This window comes from Columba livia, chromosome 9 (genome assembly GCF_036013475.1).
Source record: "Columba livia isolate bColLiv1 breed racing homer chromosome 9, bColLiv1.pat.W.v2, whole genome shotgun sequence".
Taxonomy (NCBI): domain Eukaryota; kingdom Metazoa; phylum Chordata; class Aves; order Columbiformes; family Columbidae; genus Columba; species Columba livia.
This window is the reverse complement of record NC_088610.1, coordinates 15,350,684-15,377,986: the sequence shown is the minus strand read 5'-3', so window position 1 is coordinate 15,377,986 and position 27,303 is coordinate 15,350,684. Positions and strand designations below refer to the sequence as shown.

Here is a 27,303-nt window from a genome sequence, read left to right as displayed (position 1 = left end):
CCCGCGTGCCCGCCTCTCGCCCCGCCCCCTTTTCAGCGCGCGCACACGGACCTCCCCGAGCCCCGCCCTCCTCGCTCCCACCCCGCGCGCGTGGCGGCCCCTCCCTCCGCCTCCGAGGTGGGGCGGGCCGCACGCGACCACGCCGCATCACGTGCAGCCAACCGCCGCGGCAGACGGCGCTCGCGCGAGGCCCCGCCCTGGGTAGGCGGGGGCAGCGGCGGGAGGAGGAGGTGCCTCGGGGGGGGGGCGGGCGGCTCGCGCCCACCTCCGCGGCGGCGGGAGCGGCGGTGGCGGCAGAGCCCGTGCCCCTCCCCCGGGGGCGGGGCCGGCCGGGCCGGCGGGCTGCTGGCGCCTCCCCGCCTCCCCTCGTCTCCCCCTCCCCGCCGTCCCCTCAGTAACTTGGCCGCCTTTTATCGGGCGAGCGGCGAGGCGAAGAGTTTATTGGTGCCGGAGCCGCGGCGCGGCCGGGGCGGGGAGCGAGCGCGGCGGAGGGCGGGGGGGCCCGGCTCGGGCCCGTCCGGGACGATGCTGCGGCTGGTGTCGCTGAAGTTGGGGCGGTTGTACCGCTACGTGAAGCTGGCGGTGCTGGGCAGCCTGGCGGCGGCGCTGGTGCTGAACACGCACTCGCTGCTGGCCTCGCTGCAGCGCAACGAGCTGTCGGAGCGGCGCTTCCTGCAGCTCAATAAGTGCCCGGCCTGCTGGGGCACCAGCTGGTGCCGCAAGTTCCTGAACGGGCAGCTGCGGCTGGAGAGCTGGGGCCGCCTGCGCCTCTTCGACTTCTTCAACGTCAAGAACGTCTACTTCGCGCGCTACGGCGAGCCCCGCGAGGGCAGCCGCCGCGTCGTGCTCAAGCGCCTGGGCTCCGCGCAGGAGCTCGCCGACATCGACACCAAGATCTGTCGCCGCGCCACCGGCAGGGGCCGCTGCGACCTCCTGCAGGCCCTGCACGCCACCGAGTTCGCCAGCCTCAACGGCGACGTGCGCCTCCTCACCCCGGACGCCGTGGAGGGCTGGTCGGACCTGGTGCACTGCCCCTCGCAGCGCCTGCTCGACCGCCTGGTCCGCCGCTACGCCGAGACCAAGGACTCGGGCAGCTTCCTGCTGCGCAACCTGAAGGACTCGGAGCGCATGCAGCTGCTCATCACCCTCGCCTTCAACCCCGAGCCGCTGGTGCTGCAGGTGAGCGCGCCCGGATGGGCGCCCGCCCCGCCTGCTCTCCGTGGTGCTGGGCGGGGGCCGGCGGCGCCCGCGCTCGACGCCCGGTCACGGCCGAGCGCCCACCCTGGCCCCTCCGCCCCTTCCCCCGCCGCGGCCGGGGTCTCCTTGGCCGCCGCGCCGGGCGAGCAGCGCTGCTGTAGGCTGGCCTCAAACAGCGGCGAGACGCCGGGGTCCTCCTCTCGGGCTTTGCCCTAACAGTGACCCGTGTGAAGGTACCGGCTGGGCGAGCTGGGAAGAGGGTCTCTGATGCCCACTCTGGGCAGGAGTCATCTCTGTATCTCACTCGGTTTCATAGTTTTTCGCTCTTCCTTAAAGACTTTTGTCTGTTTTCGCGATTTGGCTTCCTCGTCGGCGCTGCTGCACCTGAGGGCTTTAACTCGTTGTCCATCCTTCCTGCCTTTCTGCTGGGTGTGCAAGGGTGCGAGCAGGCAGCTGTGGTGCAGGAGGCAGACAGGGTGGCACGCTGTAAGGCAGACGCTTTCTGGTGGATTATGCTTTTCTTACAATTAAGTGTTAGGCTTTAATCCTACAGCATCTCCCATAACACATATATTCCTAAGGCAGCTATGGGAATCTCTGATTAGTTTCTTAGGGTCTGGTTTAATAGTTAGCGGGTAGAGTCTTTACTGTAATGCTGTTGTGCTTTCCTCTTCGAAAACTGACTTCGTGCCATGTCGTGCTCTTACGTGACCTATATAAAATCCTTGTTTTTCTTTTGGTAACAATTAGAAATAGGTATTTCGTAGCCTGAAAATGGAGCAACAAATAAATGAACAGTGTAGTCTTTTAAGCAGTTACATATTTTATCTTCTTTAATTAGGAGGACTGGTTATGCACGCAGAACAGAAATTTGTGCTTTAACATGTAATGTCAATTTTTAGGTGAAAAATTTGTAGCAAACGGTTCTATTGTGTAGCACCACTCAGTTGCCTCTATTGCATATCTATTTAGATTGTATCCTTGCATTTAGGCTCTTTACACTACTGAGGGAACTCCATGAATGCCTTTAGTGTGTAAGTTTGGACTCAGAATTGTTTTGTCTAAGTACTGGTCTGTCCTTGCTTTTATCCAGTGTATGATAAAAAGAATACTTGCAAATATGTTTGAAAGCATCACAGCATGATTACAATTGTAAAGATCTGCTGTTTCTCTAGTAAGAGACCAAGAAATATCTAATGCTTAAAGAGCAGTGCTGCAGGCTTTACCCTCTAGCAAATTCACCTACTGATTAATTTATAGAGAACGCATTTATGAACACTACTTAATTAAAAATATGTTTTGGGGTAATATGCCTTCTGCCCTCAGTCTCTAGATGTAAATACAGCTCTTGGGTTTTGTTTTCAAAGTTTCCAGTTTGCTTCTCAAACTTAGGGTACAGTGTGTCTTTTCCATTTTACTGTAAAGTTACTTCTGAGCACAGTGAAAAAGGAAAGTCCACTTCGGTAAGAAAATGAAAACTGTTTTGCTGAATATAGTTGGAAATTCTTTGAGAATCAGTTTGTTTTGGCTGCATTTCATACAACTTAGAGTTTTGAGTTTAAACACTGGTTCACGCATACCGAGCCTAGACCTAAATGGTCAGAAAGCAGCTTTGTATTACAGTTCCTTCGTAATTTGCAGGGCTGATAAATGCTTTACAGACAAAGGGTGTGACACAGTTGTGTGTACTATTGTGGGATGGATCAAAGGCCGTGGGCAGCACTGGTTGAGGTAAGAGTCTTGATCCCTGTCAGCTTCTTGGTAAGCTGTGGATGAGCCCTGAGGCTGTCAAGCAAATCTGTTGAAGAGGTGGAAATCTTTGAAGGTGAACTTAAGCACTTTGCTCACCATTTATCTTGGCAAAGGTGCTGCTGAGAGCAGAGCAGTCAAATTGGTGGGAAGTGAGGCAGCCTTTACCAGTGCAGAGAGTGGCAAAGTTGTCTGTCATCTCTTACCAGGTCAAGTGTCTTGCAGGGTCTTTTAAATTTTGATGAATAGGTATATACTGGAAAATATTTCTGGGGAACTTCAGGCCAGCTTTGTGTGTTTAAACACTCAATGTAGTTTCCAGAAGAGTATTCCTCAACTTTGGTAATGGGTACTGAATGCTTGAATACCTTCCCTCAGTCGAGCACGAAATATCTTATCTGAATGAGCTTTTCTCATGTGCATAACGTGTCACGTACCTTTCTGTTCTCAACCTGAGAAACATGTAAGGAACAGATAATCCTGTGTTATGTGGCTATTGCAACAGTGAGATGCAAGGCACTCTTTAATAGAAGTGAAGTTACTTTCCAGAAGTGGTAACCAACTACTGAGAAGTTTGCTTGTATTTATAGATAAGATGTGTAAAACATCTCATGGTATAGTTTCTGCAGTATTGATGAGGGCAGATATTAGCACAGGAATGAGACTCGTAGGCTTGTTCTGAAAATGAGCTGCTTCCAAGAAAGGAAACCTGCGTGAGGTCATGTGAAGATTCAAATGTTAATTTTAAATAAATAAATAAAACTGATGCATTTAACTGATGCTGTCTGCCACTGGAAGGTACAAGGAAAAGTATTGCTAGTTTTTGCTTTGAGCTTTTCATGAAACACTCATGTGACTGTTTAAACACTATGATGAGTAACATTTTTGGCTTAGAAGCAGAGATAACTTCTAAATTCTCAGTGTTTCATGCATTGAAGTTCTGTGGTTTTAAGTTATAGGAGCAGTCAAATGTGAATAGGCACTGAATTTAAAGCTTGATCTTTGCTTTATAATAGAAAATTCACTGTAATAATCTACTAGAGCTAGTAATTTCTGGACTGTAAGACTTTTTATCAGAGATCAGGATTTTAGCTTGAAGCTTATTTGGAGTATGGATTATTCCTAAAGTGGCATTGCGTACAAGCTGCATATTGTTACAACTAACTGACAGCCTTTGCTGCAGGAAGTTTTCAGATGGGGCTCTATCCCATAGCATGATAGACTTTTGTTACAAGTCTCTGAACAGTAGTATACCAGCACAGTTTTATTTAGATTACTTATTGTAATGCTAATTCAATATCTATCTTTTTTTTATAGCTTCTTTATCCACATTTGTTAAACAGTCGCGTAGGTGTACTCAGTGAAGAATTCAGCCCCTTTTGCCACTTCATGAAGCAAACAGAAGGATATCTGCATTATTATTTGGCACAACTTACATGTTTTCTGGGTATTAAAATATTATTTTTACTTTTGTAGAATCTCACTAATCTAGTCAGTAATTAAATCCTCTCACATTTTGATCTGAATTCACATTTGAATGAAACAACTTGTACATGAGGGTTGAGGAAAGAATTTTTTAACTTGAAATGTAAATGTTTAAGATTGAACTTCTGATAGGTTTGGGTTTTCTCCTTCATCTTTCTAGCCCTTTCCTGCAATAAAGGCAAATACTTTTTAGTAAAATGAGTTGTGATCAGTAAGCAAAATTTGCTACATCTAAACTGATATTTTATATAAACACAAACAGCTTATTTGGACAAAAGCAAGAAAAAACTTGCTGCTGTGCCCTTCGACTCATTTAATGGATAACAGATTTTTTAAATAGGAATCACCTGGAGGACAGGATCTCTGCATGGCATCTGATTCATAATTGAATGTAATGACTATGTGCGTCAAACACTTGCAAAGATAGGTCAGCCAAAGTTGCCATGTGAAAAAATAGCAAAATTTTAAAAATAAATTGGGTTACAGACTGAGTACAGTGTGAATATTCACTTCTTGCAGAATTCAGAGAACCAGCGTGGATGTAAGTAGATTTATTCTCGCCCCATGACTTTTTATAAACCACCCACCTTGTAGGTTGTTTTTTTTAAATAACTCTACTGGAGAAACTTTCTTCATTTTTTTAACCATGGTGTGTGCTTAAATAATGAATGTTATTTAACTTTATGAAGAAACATGAGTAATTGTTATTTTCATTAGCAAATAGAAACTTAAACTTGCTGTTATAGAATGAAAAATGTCTGCTGCCTGTGGTTAATTTCCATACAGGCTAAGGTTGTTGTTCAGTCTTTGACTCTTCTTTCATTCCCCAGTTCCTAACCAGATTCTTTTCAAAACCAAGGCAGTTGAACAGAAAGGTTTGGGGAATAGTTAAGTTTTTTCTAGACATAGCTCTTATTTTCCATAGAGCTCCTGCACTAGTCCCTATCAGACTCCAGATTTCCTATTTGGAGCCAGTGCGGTTGTCTTAGTTTTCCAGCTGCTGCCGTTGTGCCACTGTGACTGCTTGTTGTCTAACACATGAAGGCCTGTGGGCTGAGTTTTAAGTTATGTACTTAAACACGAAAAAACCCCCAAACCCAACAATGCCCTGAAAAACAGGGTGAAGAGGAGAACTCCTTGTTCTGGGAATTAAGGAAACTACAATATAGCTCACTTCTGCTGAAGTAAGAAATTGCTTCTAGATAAGAAAACTGTGTTTTTCAGTAAAGTGGTTGTATTTCTCCTAAGATGCTATATTTGGCTGAAAAGACAGTTTACATCTGTCCCATCAAAACTGAAACATAGGTTTTATTAAAGGTAGTAGCAAAAGTGCATCTAGAGCTGGTCTTGCAATACTCAGTGCTGGCTGTTGCACTGGTGCCCAGTATCGCCAGATGCACTATTCAAATGACAGCGCATTTGCTTTGTTTTCAAAGCAAACTTGAAGTTGGCACACAAACTTTGCTATTAAAATTGAAGTAAATAAAATGCTTGCAAGTAATGTGCTTTTACTTTTTTTCCCAAACTGTACAAGGTGTCTGTGAATTCTACCCAGAGTGCATTAATGCAACTTTGTCTTGACCTGTAGCTTTTTGACAACCTGTCTAGAATGGAGATTCTTCAAAGAATGGTGGTGAACATTTGTATCTTGTATGCAAATTACAAGTCTGAAAGACTTTAGTTCGTCCAACTCTAAGAAAAATTCCAATACCACAACAGTATTTCTGCATTTTTACCAGATTGTGTAAATCATTGCCTTTTCTCAGATATATATTTAGTTTTCTAAATACTTAAGCTTAATGGCTTTATTCATCTCGCAACTTCTAATCATTGTTATTCCTAGTGGGAAAAAATAAATAAACAAAACTAAAGGAAAAAAAACCAGACCAAAACAAACAAAACCCCAACCAAACAAATAAACCCCAAACAAAACCAACTGCTGTATCTGTATTCCTGGTATAATTACTGTGCATGAGCAGTCTGTTGCCACAGAACCTAAAATTCTTCTGGTTTTTCTTCATGTCATCAATGAGGTTTCTGTTTGGTTTTGTTATGGGAAGAACAATAACTGCCATCTGGTAAACATACATTAAGACATTAACTGTGATCTCTTTGAAACAATTTCTTGTGCTGAATTCACTCAAAGTAGCAATTTAGCCAAATGTTTTACAGAATTATTTTCCTGATCCATGCATAACTCGGTGAGAAGTAAATGGGTACTTTTCTTGCTTGGGATGTCTCTCTTTTTAAAAAAAAAAAAAGTCACGCACGTTGTTCTACTCATAGGCTATTTTCTGTAGTTCTAGTCTAAATACACTGGTAGAATGCCATCTAGTTTTAATACTTGGTGCCTTTTAAGCTTGCTTCGTTTCTGAATTTGGCATTTCTGATATATAATTCCTATGCTATATATCAAGTGGTGGATTTAAGGTGGTTATCAGCACTACCTGATACGTCCTCTAGTGGACTCGTATAATACTATTTAAGTCCTGGCTCATACAAATACTGTCAGCTGACACCTGTAGAAAAGATAATTCAGAAAACAAAGGATTTAAATTTTAGATGTTAAAGTCAGGCTTTAGTTTTTCTTGATTCCTGTTCTACATACTTCTAGCATTGTGGAGAAAGGAGATTAATTTGTTGTCTCTCCCAGAATTTCCATTGTGCATGTTTTTAAAAAGAAACAAAAAAATCATTGTTTTGTTGGAATAAAATGGAGTAGCCTCATGTTACAAGAATATTTCACTGATTTGATTGAAACTGGACAAAAGTCAAATGAAGGAAATGTAATTTCATTGGGAATACTAATATTTAGAATATTCAATGAAATCTGCTTTTCACTCTGTGTAGGCTATATATGTACATGCTTAACTTCTGTGGGAGTTTTAGTTGAATGTCAAGTAAATTGGCATATAATTGAGAATGAAATTTTCTTCATTATACTCACTAGCTTTTGCAAATACATTTGAATATGTATCTTCTAGAATGCAGATTGGAAGAGGGCAACTGCTTTTGGGCTGTGCTTTTAACCTTCTTTGATCTGAAAAGTTTCATTGTAAAATCTGATCTCCATGCCTGCATGGCTCCAGAGCTTCACTTATTTGCCTTGGTGACTAATGCAAGTGCTACTTCTGTTTACACTGTAGAACCAACAGTACTCTGTGAGAGAGAGCGATTTTTTTTCCTTTTGAGGAAAAGCCCATTATTTAAATTCTACTTGCCATGCCAGTTTGTGCCTGGGCACAGTTTAGTAGGATGATTTTAGTGAAGGCGTCACAAAGAGTGTAATTTTGCCATCAAGGTCTTCAGGATCATAAGGAATGGGAAGACAAGTCCCACTCTGTTTTGCATATGTTTTTTATTTCTATTGTATTTAAGGTGAACTCTTTGTTTCTTTGTTTTGGGTTTTTTTGGGGGGGTGGAATTCATTTCATACAAAAATTGGTAGTGACGTAGCATGTTTCAGGGTAGTTTTGAAAATGAAAAGCATCTTTTTTTTTAACAGTACTGTGGTACAGCAGCTCAAAGACGTCAGCCATTACTTAAACTTTTGGCCTTTTTTGGACTTGATTATTAGGATGAATTGTGTGCTTGGTTGTGATAAACTAATATCCTTTTAAGTGTTTAATTCAAAGAGGGTTTGTGTTATTGCAGACTACAATAGACCTTATCTCCTTCAAGCTGCTGAGTCTTTACTGCATCATCTAATTCACAGCTCTGAACATTCAAAAGCAGTGGCAGATTTGTGTATCTTCTCGTGTTTAGACAGATGGAAGTGAGGAAGACAAATGCACTGATAGTGTGTTTCATGCTTCAGTGAAATGATAAATTCACCCTACTAATTCTCAATATTTATTCTGAGACTACAGTGTATTCTTTTTAAAGACATAAATGCAGTATCATTCTTGCAGGAACAAAGTGACCTTTGTCCCTTTGACAGGGTGGGCTTAGGTTTTTAAGCCTTACTTAGAGAGATATCTTGTAGCTGTGCTAATTAAGGCAAGTAATATTTTTTTTTTATGTATGTGTCACTGGGAATAGAGGTAGCAGACGTTTTTGTTGTATTTACTGTTTTCCGTCTTGCTGTTAGAAGATTGTACATATTTCTGTGTGAATAGAAAAAGGTAACAATTTTAATGAGGAAAAACTTCCTAAGCTACCTATTTGTAGTTTTTCATATGCATTACTATATTTTAAAACACTTTTAAAAGCTTAATTGTTAGTGGTTTCCATGGCATTTCTGTGTATATTCACAGATAAAATGTCAGTGGGTGCATCAGAATTGCAGATGCTTTTGTCAGATAGCAGTTTGTGGTTTTGAACAAGAGCTTAGTTTTTATCTTAATTTTGTACTTGAATATGCTACTTGAAGATTTAAAAATGTGCATTTGACAATTATCTAATAAAATATTTATGCTACTAATAATTTGAGAAGTAAAATAAAAACTGTATTATGCATTGCTCTACAGAAATCAGAGATTTTTGACAGATATTAATATATTTTTGTTTCTAAACGCAAGTTGATTATGTAAAACATGTTTAATGACTGTAGAAGTGTGTGTTCATGTCTTACTGGCTTTCAAAATTTTAATAGAGGAAGAAAACCAAAATCCTCGTGTTCAGTTAGCTGCAATTACATGTAGAAAAACGCTTTCAAAATAGAGTAGTACACAAAGTTACAAATCTGTCCTTGCAAAGACAACAGATCTGCACTTCAATTAATATTCTTATCAAATTCACTGAGTGAACATGAAACTGCTGAATGAGGCACTTGTACATATTTTTATCCCCTTCTTCGGCTCCTGACTTGGGTAATGAAGTGTAGATGTGGCTGTTACATGCCAGTTGGAAGGGAGCCAAAACAGAGATGTTGTTTGTACATGTACAGATGTTGGCAGGATTCCCTGCACTCCTGTTGTCAAAAGATCCTTTTATTGCCATAGAGTTATAAATATATTTGTGTTACAGTATGGCATGCAGATATTTTACCAGTAATGTTAAGGATATTCACTTCTTAATAAACCAAACTGCTCCTAGAATTTCTTGTGTGGAATGAAATTCGTGCACACAATGCAGGAAGCAGAATAGATGTGTTTTGAGGATCAGTGTACCATTGTGATGGACTCTGTACATTCAAAATTAGTTTAATCCATTACATAAATCCCTGCTGCTGCTAGAAAGCAATGTCCTCTCAGCTGCTTTCCTCTCTTCTGCACCTGCCTGTTCAGGACTTCTCCCTTTATTTTGTCCGTACCAGCATGATGCAGCGATGTGGTGAGCTGGATCAGGCTGCTGATCCAACAACACCAGCCCAGCAAGTACCAGCTGCATTGCTTTCCTCATGATGTGAAGGAGGGGATTGAAGTGAGTGTGCTTGGTGTGCTAGGAGAGATGGACACCTTCGCTTCCACGATAGCATGGCCTTTGCCAGGTTCAGCTGTTTGTGGTTGAATTTGTATTTGTAAAGGGAGGCAAAGTTATAAGCAGAGCAGGACTGGAAAGGAGAAGAGTGAAAAATAAAAGGAGTGGTGTGGTCCAAAGTAATATTTAAATACAAATATTTAGGTATCATTACTGTAGCACTTGAATTGAATATATTGCATTGAGTGCTAATAAAATGCAGCAATATGAAAATGTTATGCACAGTTGGTGAAATCAGTTAAACTTCTGTTTAACAGAAAATGTAATCAGAGTAAATTTTCTCAATTTTAAAATATAAATTTGTTTTTATAATATATGGATAAAGTAGACTTGCATGGGTACAGGTACACACGTTTGGACTTCCCCAATACTAAGCTTTATGTCTTTTTCCTGGTAGATGCTGGTAGGTAGTACTTTGAATTTTCCCATATGCCCCTTGACCCCTCTCACTGGAATGAAAAAATTTTGCTTACCCATAGTTCTCTGGAGGTTATGCATTAGCACCAACTCCTGTTGGATTCTTTTTGAGTGAAATGACATGTTCCTTTGTAAATAACTAATTTCATTTGATGGACAACAGCTGTTTGGCTATTGGTTTGTTTTGATCCAGGACGGATCAAAATGATATCAGAAATGATAAATGTGCATGGAGTCTGTTTAGTGGCATTCATTGATGCACAGGCATGAGTTTTCATTATATTGGTCTGTTTGTAGAATAAGTGATGAACACAGAATTAGAACACACTTCATTTGTTGGAAGGTTATTTTGCTAACCACAGAACAAGCTAAAAAACCAAGTTCTTAACTGCGGAACGTATCACTTGACTTGCTTCAAAATAGTGGATGTTTGTCCATATTTACCACCTTCATAAATTGCCCTGAGGCCTACATGCTGGTCTCAAAACCATCAAATGAATTCTGTATCATCCTCAGGATTTTTCATGACCAGATTCACCTATGTGGGTAGATCAGGTGATCAAAATAGGGTAGAAATACAGATGCTTAGATACCCCAAAAACTTTGAACCTATTCTGTTATTAATATGGGTCTGATGTCCTTTGGACCAACCAAGAAAGGTTTTTCTTTGCAATGGTAAACATAGTTATTTCCCCTAAAATTGTCTTCTGCACTTGCCATGTCAGAGGTTAGCTTAATGGCTTTTGCTATAAAGATGACAAACTATGTCAACAGAATATATAAAACATGATTTTGATTTCTTCACATGTACCATGTAGGCAAGATTGGCTATGTAGAAACTTCGAAGAGTCCTTGAAATTCCATAGAGGACATACTGAGCCAGAATAGTCTGAGATGGATGCTCAGCTTCAGTAGGATCCAATAATCAAATAGCGTTAACACTTAAACAAATAGGTATTTTTACTGTCTCAAAATTATATTTAAAATATTAAATAATTTTAAAACTGTAGATGAACAAATTGCAATATTCTTAAGTATTCCAAGCAAGGACTGCTGGAAGCTGGGTGCAGGTTAACCTGGTACTCAGCCTTCAATTTAGATATGGGCTCAGTTAGGGTCTCCATAACATTTAATAAAATGCTTTAATTAAACAGATTTTATTAAACAAATGCCCTTTTAACAAAAACCACTTAAAAGCAAAAGTGGGCATCTTTCACTTGTGGAAAGCAGAAAGCTCATCTTCCTGATGAGAGTAGCTAATAGATAACTTTAAGCAGCATGTCCTGACATAATAAGGCTTGTATTCAGAACGGAAAAATTAAAGTGGTAATCCTGTCTACTCTGATGCTTACGCGCTGTTTAAATATTTTATGGTTTTGGTAATAATAGTTGCCTTAAGCTTTATGTTCTTTATCAAAATGAAAACTTAGTAAAGGCGGGAGGATTATGCTGGAGGATTAAGCACTTCAGGTTCTTGCTGGCTGTGTGATCAGAAGTACATCTATTCCTTCTTATTTGACAGGTATATATATCTGGGAAAAGATATATAAACATTCCTCACCTGACATAATGAAAACAAGGAAGGGCTGTGGGTCATCTGGCACAGAAGAAGTCAGCAAGGAGCATGCTTCCAGAGCAGAAACTTCGATCTTGAATCTGTTCTCTGAAAGGCCTGTAGAAGAAGGATGGAAATGACCGTGCTGTAGTTAGGGGAAACGGGTTTGCTCAGCTGCAGACTCTACAGTTCTGTGCTGGTGATTTAAAGTGAGAGCCATATGAAGTGTTAGAGTGACGTTCTCTGGTATCAGCATAGAATGGGGTAGTCTCCAAAGTAGATGGAGACAATCTCTACACAGACTTTTGTTTTTTCCCTCTGGAAATCTGCAGCTGTTGTAAAATACTGAAAAATTGATATAACCAAGAGAAACTATTGTTGCAGTGCTGAGCAAGTGTTCTTGTTTCACTTTTCTTTCTGTGTGTTTACCAGCAGTCTCTTTTAAAAAAGGTAGAGAAGACAACTATAAGAATTTTCCTCTTGGATATTACTAAAGTATTCATTGATCCAGTGACCTTTTGGGTCGAGGCCAGTTAGTAGTCTTTTGAATGAAACTTAGTTCCTGCCATGGGAGTGTGCTCATGTGGAAAAGCACTAGTGAAATATTTGAGTTCTGCGAGTAAAGATTGGAGCGTGTATTTGTCATTTATATTATTGTATTATCATGATCTAAGCAAATATATGTTTTGGTTTTTTTTTTTTTTTTTTTTTTCCCCAGGGCTTTTTTTAATACTATATTTGAAGCCTTATTGTGTGAACTGAATATAGCCTTAACTTTGCTGTTTGCATTTCAATAACAAGTATTAATTCTTGGGAGTAGATGTGGCTTACAGTTCCTTACGTATGACAGAGGTGCTAGTGTTTCTGACCAACATCAGTATTCTAACCTTGTCTTATTGTCAGCTGATGCCTAGTGCTTAAGATAAAATGGTCAAAACTTTGTTATCAAAGGAACCACAGACATAGGTAAAATTAAGGATTGTTGTAGAGGAGGTATGGGTTCTAAAGCTGCAGTGATTTGGTATGTAAGCACTCTAACTTCTCTAACCATTTTTTTTTTTTTTAAGTGGGATATTTACACAGATGGGTGAGTGCTGGACACCTCTTCCCTGACTGGTCTTGTAGTTCAGCTCTGTTCTATGTGATGTATTTCCTTCCTGTGTATCTTTTCTTGATTTACCATAAATGTTTTCTGCTATCGTGAATTTCAGGAGGTATAAAGTTTCCATTCAGACTCAAACCCACCATGCTGTTCGACATAGGTGTGGTAAAACCTTTGCTACATGATCATTGCAGAACTGATTAGGTGTTGTTTCTGGTGACACCATAGCAAAGTGGTGCACGGGGGAGGAGCATGTCCACATAGTGGTATCTCCTAATTGTTACAATTGGTGTACATTCTAATCTTAGAGAGTGCTAACTTCTACTCATTTGAAGCTTCTTAATTTAAAATTTTGTGGTTTCTTCCTGATACATAGTATGGAGGATACTTTTAAAATGCTTCTCTGTTCATATTGAGGTCTTAGGGCATGTTCAGTACAACTGAAGTAGGAAAAATATGCTGGTGTGGTTGAGTTTTGTTTGTTTGGGTTTTTTATTGCTTGTAGGATGTTATTACTGTTCAGTCTCTTATGTTAACTTCCAAGAAAGCTACGATTTGAGACAGATTTTTACTTTTGGTAAAAATGTTATGTGGCCATGTGTAATAAACACACGGAGTATGTATGTAGCAATTAAGGAATACCAGAATCATAAGAAACCCTGAGCTTTTTTAATGTCTTAATCTGTTCTGTAATCCTTCCTGTGAGAGTTCTTCAAGTGAGAGGATCCTCAAAGGCACCCAGTCAGCTGGGGAAAATGGGAAGGGGGGTGTGGTCGTGGAGAAAAGGAGGTGCCACTTTTTTAAGCTTTTTCCTTTATGTTATTAAAAAAAGTAGGTTTTAATAAAATATATCAGATACAAAATTATCTTGATGGGAAGTATATTTGCATTAGTACAACAGACATGTATAAAACACCATTAGGAAAAGATGGCTGGTGGAATTATGTATGTGAATATATAAATGCATATATAGCACATAGAAAGCTAGATTTTGATTGTATATTATCTCAGGTCCTCCAATTCTTTCCCTTTATTAGTTGAGCAGGGCCTCATGCTCACATAAATACATTTTGTGCTGTTTATTCTTTCCCTTCAAAACTTGGAAGTATATGGCAATGTTGTGTATTTGCAGGTGTTTCTCCTAAATTTTATTGAACAGCCTTTTAAAATCTAAGCTGTTATGTATTAATGAAAATTTTTAAAAATCTTTTTATTTACAGAGTTTTCCGTCTGATGAGGGTTGGCCGTTCGCAAAGTACTTAGGAGCATGCGGAAGAATGGTGGCTGTCAATTATGTTGGAGAAGAGCTGTGGAGTTACTTTAATGCACCATGGGAAAAACGAGTGGATCTGGCCTGGCAATTAATGGAAATAGCTGAACAGCTGACAAATAATGACTTTGAATTTGCCCTCTACCTCCTTGATGTCAGCTTTGACAACTTTGCAGTTGGACCGAGAGATGGGAAAGTTATCATTGTAGATGCAGAAAACGTTCTGGTAGCAGACAAAAGGTTCATCAGACAGAGTAAGTCTCTTCTTTCTCTCTCCTCACCCCATGTCTCTTGCTTTCTCTGCAAGCACAGTATTTAAAGTATGTGTAGTGGCTAAATACCCATTTTGTTGGCTTTATAGCTAGACAACTAATTAACAAGCTAATTAGCTTTCTTCTGCAATTAGACTACTGATTAACTTGACCAATTTGTCAATTTCTATAGTGTTGAGTTTACCTGAATGTGACTTACGTATACTTTTAATCTTTGTAATCCTGCTTAAACGGGGAGGTGAGGGTGGGAGGAGAGGGTCTGGATGTTGGATGAGTTTGTAGAGATGGATGGACAGCTAGATGGGCTGGCTGGCTGTCTGGCCTGCCTTAGCTACAGTAGAGAGGTTCCTTTCATCTTTTCCAGGCATCAAAGTCTTGGCATTCTGTTTTCTGTGAATGACAAGACATTCCTACTGCCCACTTTGCCTTAGTTACATAGCCTGCCTCTGGCTTGGTTGTAATAATGGAACGGAAGGAATGGGTAATTTTAGTCCTGTCTCCAAATGGGAATAGTGCAAATTCGTTCATCTTTCTGTCATCAGTAAAAGCTCAAAGCAGTGGTAACAGGAGAGATGTTTAACCAAGTGGCATTATGTGGATTTATACTCCTTTTAAGCTTATAAGGAAAACTTTACAGACCTGAGGGCTGGAGACACTGAACGTGAAACCCTGGATTCTGCAGAAGTGCCAGCAGGCCAGGTGACTCCAGTTTGAGTGAATAGGGTTTTTTTAAGCTTTGCAAATAGACTTCATATGCTGTGCTGCTGAATTGACTTTAAGACTATGTTTTCTATCCACATATTTTTGTACAAGGAAGTATGGTGTTTGGTTGTTTGGTTTGTTTTTTGTTTTTCTCTCTCCTCTCTCTTTTTTTTTTAATATATTTTTTGGTATTAAATTTAGTATATGTTCCGAGGGACCCTAGATTAAAATTGAACTGAATGCTGAAAGTGTCATGCTTAAATCTGTTGTTTAGTTCCCAGACTAATTTGGATCTAACTAGGATTTTGCAGCATGATTTGTAATCTGACAATTAATTAAAACCACAAAACAAATGAGGACACAAGAAAGTTTTTAGTCTTTATATAAACTTGACATTTAATACTGATTTCATTAATCCTCTGGAAAGTTTGTTTGAACAGTCTTTGTCCAGAGTGATTAATAGGCCTATTTAGATATTTGAATATGTACATTCTGTCCAATTGCACTGTACAGTAATATCTAACTGTACTCTATGTGGGATATCATATTTCAGTTTGCTGAAGTACTTTTTTCCCATTCTCCTTTGTTGCTGCCTTTTTTTTTTTCCCCTTTTGAGTTTGCTGCTCGTTGTACAAATTTTACTTCACATTTTATAGTTTTGGCAGTCACCCTTCAGTCCGCTTTTTTTTCTACACTGGCTTGCAGTGCACCATACATGAATAGACCCATAGTCAGCTCAGAGACTACCAAACACAGATAATTTCTTCTGTGTATATCATAGTGCTAAAACTATGAGTCTCCATGATAAAGACATCTTCTCAAAGCTGGCAGTAATCTAGAAACTTAAGATGAAAGGTCTCTAACAAAACATAGTAATAATTCAGGAGATCTCATATTTAGTAACCTTTTATGTATTATTACTGTGTAAGGTATTTTCTGTAAACCAGCTTTGGCAAGGTCACTAGTTACACCTTCAAATTTTGATAACGTTTTTAATATATATAAAGAAGGGTTTATACATGGATGTAAATGCCATTTGCTCTTTTGGATTTTTTTCTTAGTACCATGTTGGTTGGAAGATAATGTTTCAGAAGTTTATGGCAATTACTTTGCAGTGTTATTTTTGTTCTTTGGTATGCCACTTGCCAGTGTTAGTTCCCAGGGCAACTGGAGAAACCAAATCTATGTTGCTAAAATAAATCATGTTGCTTGTTTGTTTTTCTCTCAACTTCAGCTGTGGGTCATTCTCTTGTACTTGTTTGTGCTACATTTTTTCCTCTGGGTATGTGTGTGCATGTAGATTTAATGTGTTCAGTGTGCTGGTTTTTCTGCTTCCCCTTCTTTGCTATTTTACCCTCTTTCTTTCTTTCCCTTATTTTCCTGTATTGCCAGGGCCATTTCAGCAGAATGGTATATTAAACTGTCTGATGCAATCTTACACTAGAACATTTAAAAGTTTACCTAAACAAAGTTGGTTTATAGTTGCTGTGTATTGAGTTTCTGATTATACTCAGATGCACATGTTCTTTCCTCCTGTCTCTCACTTAATTATTGTTGTTTTACTATCTCCTTATATTTCACAGATAAACCTGAAAACTGGGATGTGTGGTATGAAAGCAAATTCGATGACTGTGACAAAGAAGCTTGTCTGTCCTTCTCGAAAGAGATTCTTTGTGCTCGTGTCACTGTGGACCACAATTACTATGCTATTTGTCAGAACCTTTTATCAAGACATGCCACATGGCGTGGCACTTCTGGAGGACTACTTCACGACCCCCCAGCTGAAATTGCCAAAGACGGCCGACTTGAGGCCTTGCTGGATGAGTGTGCCAACCCAAAGAAGCGATACGGTAGATTCCAAGCCGCAAAAGAACTGCGTGAATACCTTGCACAATTGAGTAACAATGTGAGGTAGTCCACAGTGAAAATTATTTGCAACACTGGCTAAAACACTATTGCAGAGACACATAGAAAATGAAGTTTTAAACTTGTGCATTAAAAAGAGAAAATAAAATAAAAAAAAGAAACTAGTTTATCAGTTTTATAAATACCATAAAAATATAATTTTATGGTGTTATAATGTTCCTTTGCAAACAGACAAGGTACTTACTGAATCAAAACTTGAGCTACTATTGACTCTCCTCCCTAACTGTTTAAAAGGGAGCAGGTCAAAAAAGACTGTGAGAGCTTCATTGACAGCTTGTGTGTCAAAGGGTACTTTACATAAAACTGCATTTGTGTCACAGTTTTGTGAAGCTGATGTTCTTACTTGGAAAGTCAAGTTAGACTGATGGCCTGTTTTAAAGGCCTTTTTCCTGACATCATTGTCTCATTTTTGTGTTTGTTTAAACACCTTGAAGTGGCATTTACATCCAGGTAAATCTAGCTGTCTGCATTGCTTCAAATTTAACAGGCTTTCATGTTAATGCTGTGCAGTACATTCCTACTGTGAGTGCAGGATTCCCACATTTACTGTCTAATCTTAGGGGGTTTCACACTGTTTTACTATGCTTAGACATTGTGTGTTTTTTTTTAAGATCATCGTAAACTCAAATGTCATTTGAACTAACATTCATTTGATGTATTTTGTAGTTCTACCATTGGAAATATCACTTAATGTAATTACTGTACAAAACTTCTACCCTTCATCCCAGTATATACACATGACTGTTTAGCGGGAAATCATGGTATGAGCAAACTCTTATTTTTAACAGAGATAACTTTAGAGTTGGAGAGAGACTACAATAAAAAGATCTGTATGAATTTAAATTGGGGATAGAATTTTGACTAAAATAAAAAAAAAAAACAAAAACAAACACTAGTCCAGTGTAGTTGAGCATAAACCAAAGAAAATGGTTTTGTTTATTAGCTTCTAAACAAATAGTAAAGAAAAAATCCTATACTGTAGTGAAGCTGATAATTCCCAAAATTTCAGTAGTCCTTGGTTACTCTCAAGAACTTCTAAAACTACGTGCTTATGCTAGAAAAAAACACTAATTTGAATAATAGTGTCTAGAAAGTTAGCAGTTTGTTTTACGTCAGTACCAATTCTATGGAATTCAAGTATAATGGAGTTTACTGAATATTCATCTTTTGGTTTACCAGCTAAATTGATTAAGGTGTATTCACTCCAGTCGTCTTTACATGAACCAAGTTTGACTATTCCCAGTGCAGTTAAAATTGACTTGTTGAGGTTTGTGTAAATCTGGAGTTGTTCTTGTAAACTACAGTTTTTATAAAAGCCTCAGTTACTGCTATAAAAACTCACTTCAAAGCTTTCAAAGCTTGCTTCTTCCCCCCCGCCCCAACTACTCTAATGCGTCACTTTCCTGATGTCTCATTCATAAAAAGATACATTTAGGAAATGTATGCATGTTCTTGTAACAGTAATGAAGGAAACTAATATTTCCTAAATGTGTGTTTGATACACTATTTCCTGCAAGCTAAAAAGATTTCTGACCAAGGCAGTAAGTGCTGCCTTCAAGAGCAGAGTTTGTATGGCTCATACTGCATCAAAAGACTGATGGGAACTGCTGCTTTACCAAATTGCTGCAAGTGCAAGGTGAGGGAGATGGCAAACTCACTGACTGGACCTTCTTTCTCAAAGCTCAAAAAGTGGAGCCATATACAGATGCAGAGTGCTTTTTGATTTCTTACACAGCTCTATTAGGAATACTTTAGAATACAAAATTCTGACTTTAAGTCCTCTTTTCCTATATAGTCTTAATTTGCTCTCAATCCCTTGTCTCCTTTTCTGATGGTAGAATGCCCAATGCAGCTTTCAGTTTTCATTTCTCTCCTCCCGTCATTTGAAAACCATTTTACATGCTTTCTCTGGCACAAGCTGTCAGAAAAGATTTGTGTTATTTTTCATCATAAAATCCAGCTATTTGAACAAAATAGACTAACTCTCGGACTAGTTAATACTACCCTACCATAAAAGCCTTGACTTATCACTAAAGTTGACTTTTAAACATCTACCATATTTCCCAATGAGTGAGTGGAGTGTGATTGTCGAAGTTGTAGAAGAAACAAACACTGCCAGTTCTGGTTACAAGCCGAGGCAGTTCTGTAACTGTCAGGATGTCCTATCAGATTTGGTTTGGGGTTTAGTTCCCTGAGAAATAAGTTACTAAAGCTGATTAGAAAAGGAATTTGGAACTTTAAAAACAAAACAAACTACTACAGGGAAAAACACTGTGGAGAGCAATAAATCTTGTTCCGTTTGCACCTATCAGATATTTATTGTACAATAACAATTTATATTTTTAATCATTGCCCATTATTATTGATGAACATGGTGAAATATTTTTGAATGAGATGTTTGGGGTTTGTATGTGCATTACAATTGTCCTTTTGTACTGTAAGTTACTGTTTGATTGGAATATTTTATCAAAACTGTCTCCCTGTGCCTTTATATTACAAGAAAGTTGTTTCTGCAACTTTTAATGATATTAATAAAGAATACTTTAAGAACCTCATCTCAGATACTCATTTGCAGATCAGTAAGTCTTTGAAGCTTCACTTAGTTTAGGATGCATTACAACAGACGTAGAACTAGTTTTTATAGTGTTGCAGAGTTTACCATCATCCAAAGTGACAGGAACTTCTTTTTCTCTTTCTAGTAGCCTGCTTTGATCCACAGTATGAGTGATCTATCAGGAATATTTTTGTTTTGCAGATTATCATAAGTAACACTATTTTTTTAAAAACAACTTGATCAAGCCATATCTTTCTGTTAACTTGAAAATATTTTCAAATTAAACAAGTTGATATCTTCTCTACTGTTTGAGAAACTTATTTTTCCTCGTATGTGGTCATTTATATTGCTAGTACCACTCTGTCTTCAGTACAATATTCTAGCAGTTAATATAATATAAATGCATAATGACTTTCTTCTTTAATCTGGATTTTTCAGTGGGTGTTTGCATTTGAAACTAAATCCGGAAGTTTTACTAGAGTATATGTTACCTTCTAACGTTCTGAGCCTGTGTAATGAATAGGAACAACTTGCCTTGAAAACACTTGATTTTTTTAATTTATTTTTTTAACTTGCATTCCCGGTGCTGCAATTTACACCTCCAGGAAGAACTGCAAACATGTAGACTGAAACTTGTAAGCTCACCAGTGTGCCTCAGATGTCAAGGTTGTTACGATCTGAAGAAGAAACCAGCATGAATAACTGCTGCATCTTTCAACAGTTTCCCAAGTGTAGCATAGTCTGATCCTGGTTGCCTTAAACTTCAAGACTTGGTGTATCTGGTACTTTCTTACCAGGTACTTCTTCAGTGTGAGATGTTCTCTGTGAGACACTTCAAATATGTTAAGCTTTGTGTGCTACTCTGATTTACCAGAAAGACTAGGTTAAATGTGATTTTCTTTACATTTATTGGAGTGGAGACCTTGGCTATCTTTAAAAGGCACCAAAATGTTTTGGTTCTCTACAGTCACTCTACTGTTTTTGTAGAAACCAGCAATGGTGCTTCATGTATTCCTGTTTGGTTTTTGTGTGGTTTTTTTTGTTTGTTTTCCATATGACATGTCTAAATTCAGTACTAACTTCTAAGCTTATTTGTTAGTTGTCTATGTTGTTTGAAGCCTGTGATTTGGAGTTTAGGGTAGACTGAACTGTGAAACCTCTGCAAAATGTGTGTGTCTAGTGAGTATCAGAGGAATGTTCTGTTAGGGAAGTGTATTTTTCAGTTTGAAGATCTGATGTGCTGTCTGATTGCTTTTGAAGTTCCTCAAGGTTCCTATCTCGGGGTCTTCCCATGCCATTAAAAATCCAGCCCATCAAATGGAAACTTCATTAGTGTTGATTTCACACACTTTTTTTTTCTGAAATTGCAATATACAGACCTGCTAATTTATTTGATAGTCCTCACCTGACTAGTTCACTCCTTATTAGCATCACTTATTTCTGCTTTAAATGTTTGCCAGGTTTTGTTGTCTGTTTCCTCACTTCCAGATCATCTTCAAAGATGTACAACTAGTTTAAATAGACCTTTATCTCCTTCATTTTAGTGTTGTAAAGAATTTTTTTCTATGCTGATTAGTCATTTTTTTGATGTGTTGGTTTGCCTGAGGCGCTTCTAAGCATCAGATTCTTTTTCTATTTGATACTGAATTTTATGAACATGTCTCATGCAGTCGTCTTTGGTAGTCTGCCGTGTACAGTGTGCGACACTAACGAGCTTTTCTAGATGGAGAAAGGCCCTGTGGCTGCTGGGTGGCTTTGCAGAGTGTGCGTGTGATGTTGGGACAATAAAGTCTGTTGTTTTGGTGGCACTTGAGTCTGTTGTTGCCACATTGGAAGTATAAGAACATAGATGATTTGTGTGGTTCAAAAGCTTGACAAATTTAAGGAGCATTACTAACAGACATTTGCTACGAATACCAACCTGTGTGTTCAGATCAGAGCAGGAAAGTTCTGACTTGAAAAATATATCTAGGACTGGTTTTTATATTGAGTGGGTTGACTCAGCCTTCTGAGAACAGAAATGTGAAAGCAGAATATACTTCAAAGCAAAATAGACTGCTTAATATACAGCTTGTATTCAGATGGAAAAAAGAGCATTATTTTTTAGGTCAGAGATTCAAATAGCTTGTCTATTAGTCAAATAACTTAAATACACTTTCTATTCTGAACATGGTGCTTTTGTATATGCCTCACTTTTACTGCAAATTCTGGCTTTTGATATTATTAATGGAGGCTTAGTGCATCTATTTAATGTGCCCTTGGTATAACTACAGGTTCCCAAATAGATGGACTGTATCTTTTTAAAGAAATGAGGTTTTCAAAATGTAGTGCATGTTTATTTTGTGCTTTTTTCCCCTCCAAAAATACTTCTGAAACTCCTCAATAGTTGAACAGCTGATTTCATTACTGCCAACCATTAATGCCAACCATCAGTTTAATTCTGACTTGAAAGTTCTCATCTTGTTGGGTATTCAGGCAGGGGTAGGAACATCTGGACCTCAGTAGAGATTTTTTCCTTGCAAGAAAACTTACGGTTTTCTTATTTTGTGGAGATTTTTGTCAGTTTCATATAGTAAATAGTTTTCTTACTGTTGCAAATTAACTTGCAGTTTCAGTGTGGGAAGAAGCTCTGATCTCCATGTGGAGAAAGCATGAAGAGCTAATCATCAGAATTCTGAGGAAATAAAAAAAATCGGGAATATTTTGAACTTGCTGACTTCAGTGTCTCACAGTAGAAAATTAGTATACTAATAATGGGCCTAATTATTTAACTTCTTATAGAATATCAAGAGCAGTTCTAGCTGTTCATCTAGATACTCATTTTAGAAACTATCTGTTGAGATGGTTGAGTTTAACATGCTCGTTCTTGCTTTCCTAAGGGTAAATTTAGAGCTCTGGCAGAAAGCAGATGCAGTTGTCAACAGCTTGTAAGAACCGCTCTGTTCAAGGGAGCTCTGTCTTTCCCAACAGCCGCACACCCAGTGGCAGAGCGGAGGATGTTTGTGCAGTGAATGCACAAAGTTACATGAATGTGGCAAAACATACTTGTTATCTAGTTCTAATATGAAGCGTTGATCAATATACTTAAAAATATGTAGGTTTCTCTTTTAATTTGTTCTATAAATGCTATACATGTGAACACCAGGCTTTTTTTAAAGTCTGGCAGCTGTTCCTTTGTTTGTTTTAGAGGAAGATCAGACGTGACTAAGGATGGAAAAACGTGTTTGTTTCTCAGGCGACAGTCTTATATTGGTTGACTTACATGCTCTTGGTTGTGTTTGTTTTTGTTGGTGGTGATGTTTTGTTTCAAAACTTCCAAGTTCACAAAGGAGGAGAACTTGACAGGAAAATAATAACAGTTTAACAGCTGTCCCTCTGTCCCTTCAGCTGTTCACCTTCCAGTCCTCAGCTCTACATACTGCTACGATTCTCCCTGGTCTTTTTTTACAGATACTGTCAGCTATTCCATTACAATATTTTTTCTAAATTATTTTTCTAATAACTTGGAATACTGTGTTTTGTGTTTGGGTGCTTGGTTGGTTTGTTTTTTCCAAAGGCATTTTACAAAACAATATTAGAGCTTTTCTTAACATCTTTGTTAGAAGAGGTATTTTGTCTTTGCTGACTAGTAAAATGATGTATACATGTTATATTAAATGATATTTCTCTTTATTATTTTTAGATTTTGTTTATTATCAGCATAATCATTAGGTGCAATCCTAGTGCAAATAGATTGGATTAGCATTCTCCTAACATGGTATTTTTTCCTTGATAATGGATTGGGAATTGAAGCAAAGGCTTATGGTCATGTCATTCCCTGTTCTTTTGGAGGCATGAGAGCTGGGTAAAAAGGAACTGGCTAATGGAAGCGTGGTGGTGTTCACTGTTTAAGATGTGAAAAATTGTGTTGTACTACGGAAGTATGGACAGCATATACTTGGCTCTGATGTACGTCCGCCCCATCACCAGGTACAAACATTGTCAGAAACCTTTTTTATATTCTGGATGCAGCTGTCTGAATTTATACATGTTTGTCATGTATATGACTGCACTATCCAGACACTTTAGCAGCAAGTACAGTTGGAAGAAGCCAAAAGCTTTGAGAGGCCCTTGTCCCCGGAGCTGTTCTTCCCCTGGCCCTGCCTGCCCCGTCTCTGCGGATGGGGGTTCGCTCTCCCCCACCAGCCGTGCCCGAGGAGCTGCTCGGCCAAAGCCTCTGCATCTTCGCTCTGTGCACGTCTGAGGTTTTGCTTCAGCCTGAATTGAGGCTTGCCTCCCCAACTGAGCACCTTCTGTATCTTTGTGCTCAATTAGCAGTTTGAACTTGAATGTATCTGCTAGGGTTTGGAAGACATTTGCACATGGATAAGAGCTTCTGGCTTCGTTTTCTATGCAAGAAACATGTTTCACTTGCATCAACACTGCTCTGCAATCAGACCAACACCTGGAAGTGGGAAGATGGTAGCGAGATTCACTTCAAATGTGCCTTACTTCTCCAGAATGTTTGTGCAAACCCAGACTCTAATAGCTAAACGTTGTTTACTAGGCAAAGTGAGGACCTGCATGAACTGACCTTCTTCTGAGTTCTTAAGTTCATACATCACTTATCTTATTTTTTACAGATGTCATATTCAAATTTTATCTCTATACACGAGTGTATACAGGTATAAATATACATACACTAATTTGACATATAAATGTATAAAAATTAAATCTCTCTATACACATGTATACCTATGTATAATATATTTAGCATAAGATGCTATTGCAAAACTCTAATTGGACTCCCAGGTTCTCAGCTAAGAATGATGTTTTACTTAATGGAAGTGTTTTATTTGTGGAAAGTGTGATAACCTCATTTCCCAACTTTGTTGCCTTTATCTAAGTCACTTATCAGGTCTGATGTGTTAAGGACCTACAAACTGATCTGATGCTGGTGTTAATCTATAACCAGCTATTGTTTGGAACAGACTAATTCTTCTAACAGACTAATTCTTCTTCCTATTCTTATTTTAAGTAATTCTTAAGTAAGTTTTTTGTTTTCTGATGCAATAACTGAGATTACATGCCACTGTTGTATTTGTATGATAAGGAACGGTGTTTATTGATTGTTTTGATAATTTTGAAGGTGTTCATGTTGTCTTGATTTGGAATATTAGTCTTACAGACTTCTAAATTTTTTGTCAGTAATGTGAGAAGGATTGTGACTGAATGTTAGATACCCAGTGGTCCTCAACAGAGCCGATCATAGGAATTCTGAAATGTACTCACAAGGGCGCCATCTCTTGTCAATCACTGCATGCAGACTTGGGGCAGACTCTTTCTTTTAATGCCTGGATGTTAAAGTCATGAGAATATTCCTGTGTGTTGGAGCAACTGTAACCCCCCCTTAAGGTTAAAACTTCGTGAAAAGGAGAAAATGTATTCTTATACATGATTTTTAAATCTTTTTTCCCTGTTATGTCTTCTTTTGTTCTGCATTATTCCATACTTGTCTGGAGTTTGTGATGACACTTCATGAGATGTGTCTAGTTATGCTGCCTTTATAATGTTAAAATATTGCAAAAATCACTTTTTAGAAATTTGTAGTTGTTAATTTTTTAAGTAGAACTTCATAACTTTAATGTGATGTATTTCTATAAATGAGAAGTAATCACACTTTTGCCAAGTGTAACCATATTTTCATATTATGATTATTCTTAGACACTTTTTTCCATAATTGGGCTAGCAGTCTATTTTGTATATTTAACTTTGTCTGCTTTACCAAAAACATCCCTTGTGTCAGACTTGGATTTACCCAGGAGGCACGCTCGCTCTTCTGTTACCACTGAAAGTCATGTATGGTATGGACTCTATTGTAGTTGTGCTTACCCTCTCCTGGCTGGAGACCTGGCCTTGTTCTCTATCACTGCTCTTTACTAGTGGGTTATCAGAGCTGCTCTGTTATGCAAACAGAAAAAACGCATTCTGTTGCTTCAATACCATTACATTAGCCACAATATGAAGTACTAGTGCATCTAGTAACCTAAATTCAGTTGTCCACAGCATGAAGTATATTTGTGTAAATTAAAAGTACCTGGGACTGCAAGCATGCACTAGTTTGTAGCATTTCACAATAATTTTGAACACAGATTTAGGATTTAAAATGTGCTTTTGGTCTCACTTGGACATCATGTGATTTGATGTGTTAGGAGAGAACATTTGGTTTTGAAGAGAAACAAAGGCAAGGCTGTCTCTCCTATGTAATATTCTTAAGGAAAGCCTCTGATGAAAATATGTAAAGGACACAGGATCTCATTAGCAATATAATTTTTAGTCTCTTTTTTTTTTTCAAAGAATATATCGAAATCCTTCCTAATACTTGATGATGCAGGAGCTAAGGGTTTAAAGGGGAACTGCAGAACAAGCACAGTGGGGACACCAAGAGCAGCTCTGATCAGGACTCTGACGGTTACTGTCTCTGCCTAAAGTCTAAGGCCTTGCATACTTTTAAAATTTGCTGTATTACAAATTTAAATGAGACTTCCACAAGTTGCTCACAGGATAGAGGTGCCTCTGCAGAAGCGCTTTGCCTTGCTAATGACGTCCTTTTCAAAGGGCAGAGAGAAGAGCATCCGAAGCCAGTTTGCATCTGATGACATTTTCTCTTCTTAGACATTTGGAGTTTTTCTTTTCTGTCATCATTTCCTATCTTCCCCTTCAGAGAAGGAGAAACCTCCAAAATATCTGCACAAGTAGTTTAAGGCTGTTTCTTAACCTTGCGTCGTTTGGAAAGGTAAGGGAGGTAACCCGTGTTACTGTTTAGGTACCGGATCGGTCACGGAGTGGGCAGAAAAGCTCGGGCTGTGCCAGACCCCACAATTAAATTAATTATGTACGACAATGTCTTCATCATCTTCCTGATAATTCAGAAATATTTATAATTCATAGTCCCCCAAGTTGAGAGGTTATTCCTATTATGTAAATGTTATTAAAAATGAGTATTAAAATTTAATATTCTTTGGCCAATTCTAACTTGTAGGATGAAATGTCAAGGCATGTGGGAAACTACGCTGTGGGAATAGGTAAGTAACTGGAATATGTGTGAAAATAGAGAGCTTGACTGTCTGCTGAAGACATCTAGGAGATTTACATATCTCCGAAAGACCTTTAGGTAATTTGTAATCACCATGTTATGGTGAGATTAAGAATCTTTTGATGTAACACAGGAGTGTGTTACAGTAAGTATCTGTTAAAAAGCTCATTCCTGCTGTAGTTTAATATTGAAAACATTTCGCATGTCCGTTATCTTAAAGGTCTTTTCCAACCAAAGCAATTCTATGATTCTGTGAATTCTGTCCTTTTACAGCTTTGTGGTGGATTCCATACGGACACTGTGCATGGGGTAGAAGGTGCTGCGCAGTCCAAATGTGGTGCCTTCTTAAATCCACCCGTTTCTGTGATGTGTTCTGTCTCTCTAAAAATGCTGGGGATAAGTAGAAAATTGTATTAGTAGGACATCATCTGAGTGATAAATGGTTTCTAAGTGCATTTGGTGATTTAGGAAGTATTGCAATAAGCTGAATGTAATTTCTTAGATTAGAGAAAGTGGGCTAATTGAAAATACACCATAGCAGTGGGGTTGTAAGTCAAACTTCTCTTATTTCACATGCA

The 27,303-nt window shown here is 38.7% G+C and overlaps 1 protein-coding gene across 2 annotated transcripts; it reads left to right on the top strand.

The window, feature by feature from the left end:
- The first annotated feature begins 327 nt into the window (after positions 1–327).
- DIPK2A (divergent protein kinase domain 2A) lies at positions 328–19,651 on the top strand. 2 transcript variants are annotated; one of them, XM_065073954.1, is made up of 3 exons: positions 328–1,179; positions 14,147–14,450; positions 16,754–19,651. In XM_065073954.1, the coding sequence occupies exons 1-3, from the start codon at positions 526–528 to the stop codon at positions 17,083–17,085; spliced, it is 1,290 nt and encodes a 429-aa protein (XP_064930026.1). In that variant the 5' UTR covers positions 328–525; the 3' UTR covers positions 17,086–19,651. The 2 variants fall into 2 exon arrangements, with proteins under 2 accessions (XP_064930026.1, XP_064930027.1); XM_065073955.1 differs by lacking the exon at positions 328–1,179 and adding an exon at positions 1,235–1,430.
- Positions 19,652–27,303: the final 7,652 nt, after the last annotated feature.

Excerpts from the sequence above, each read along its gene's own strand:
- DIPK2A (XM_065073954.1), top strand. The coding sequence starts at position 526 with ATGCTGCGGCTGGTGTCGCTGAAGTTGGGGCGGTTGTACCGCTACGTG. Across the intron at positions 1,180-14,146 it reads CCGAGCCGCTGGTGCTGCAG|AGTTTTCCGTCTGATGAGGG; the intron begins GTGAGCGCGCCC and ends TTTTATTTACAG. Across the intron at positions 14,451-16,753 it reads CAAAAGGTTCATCAGACAGA|ATAAACCTGAAAACTGGGAT; the intron begins GTAAGTCTCTTC and ends TATATTTCACAG.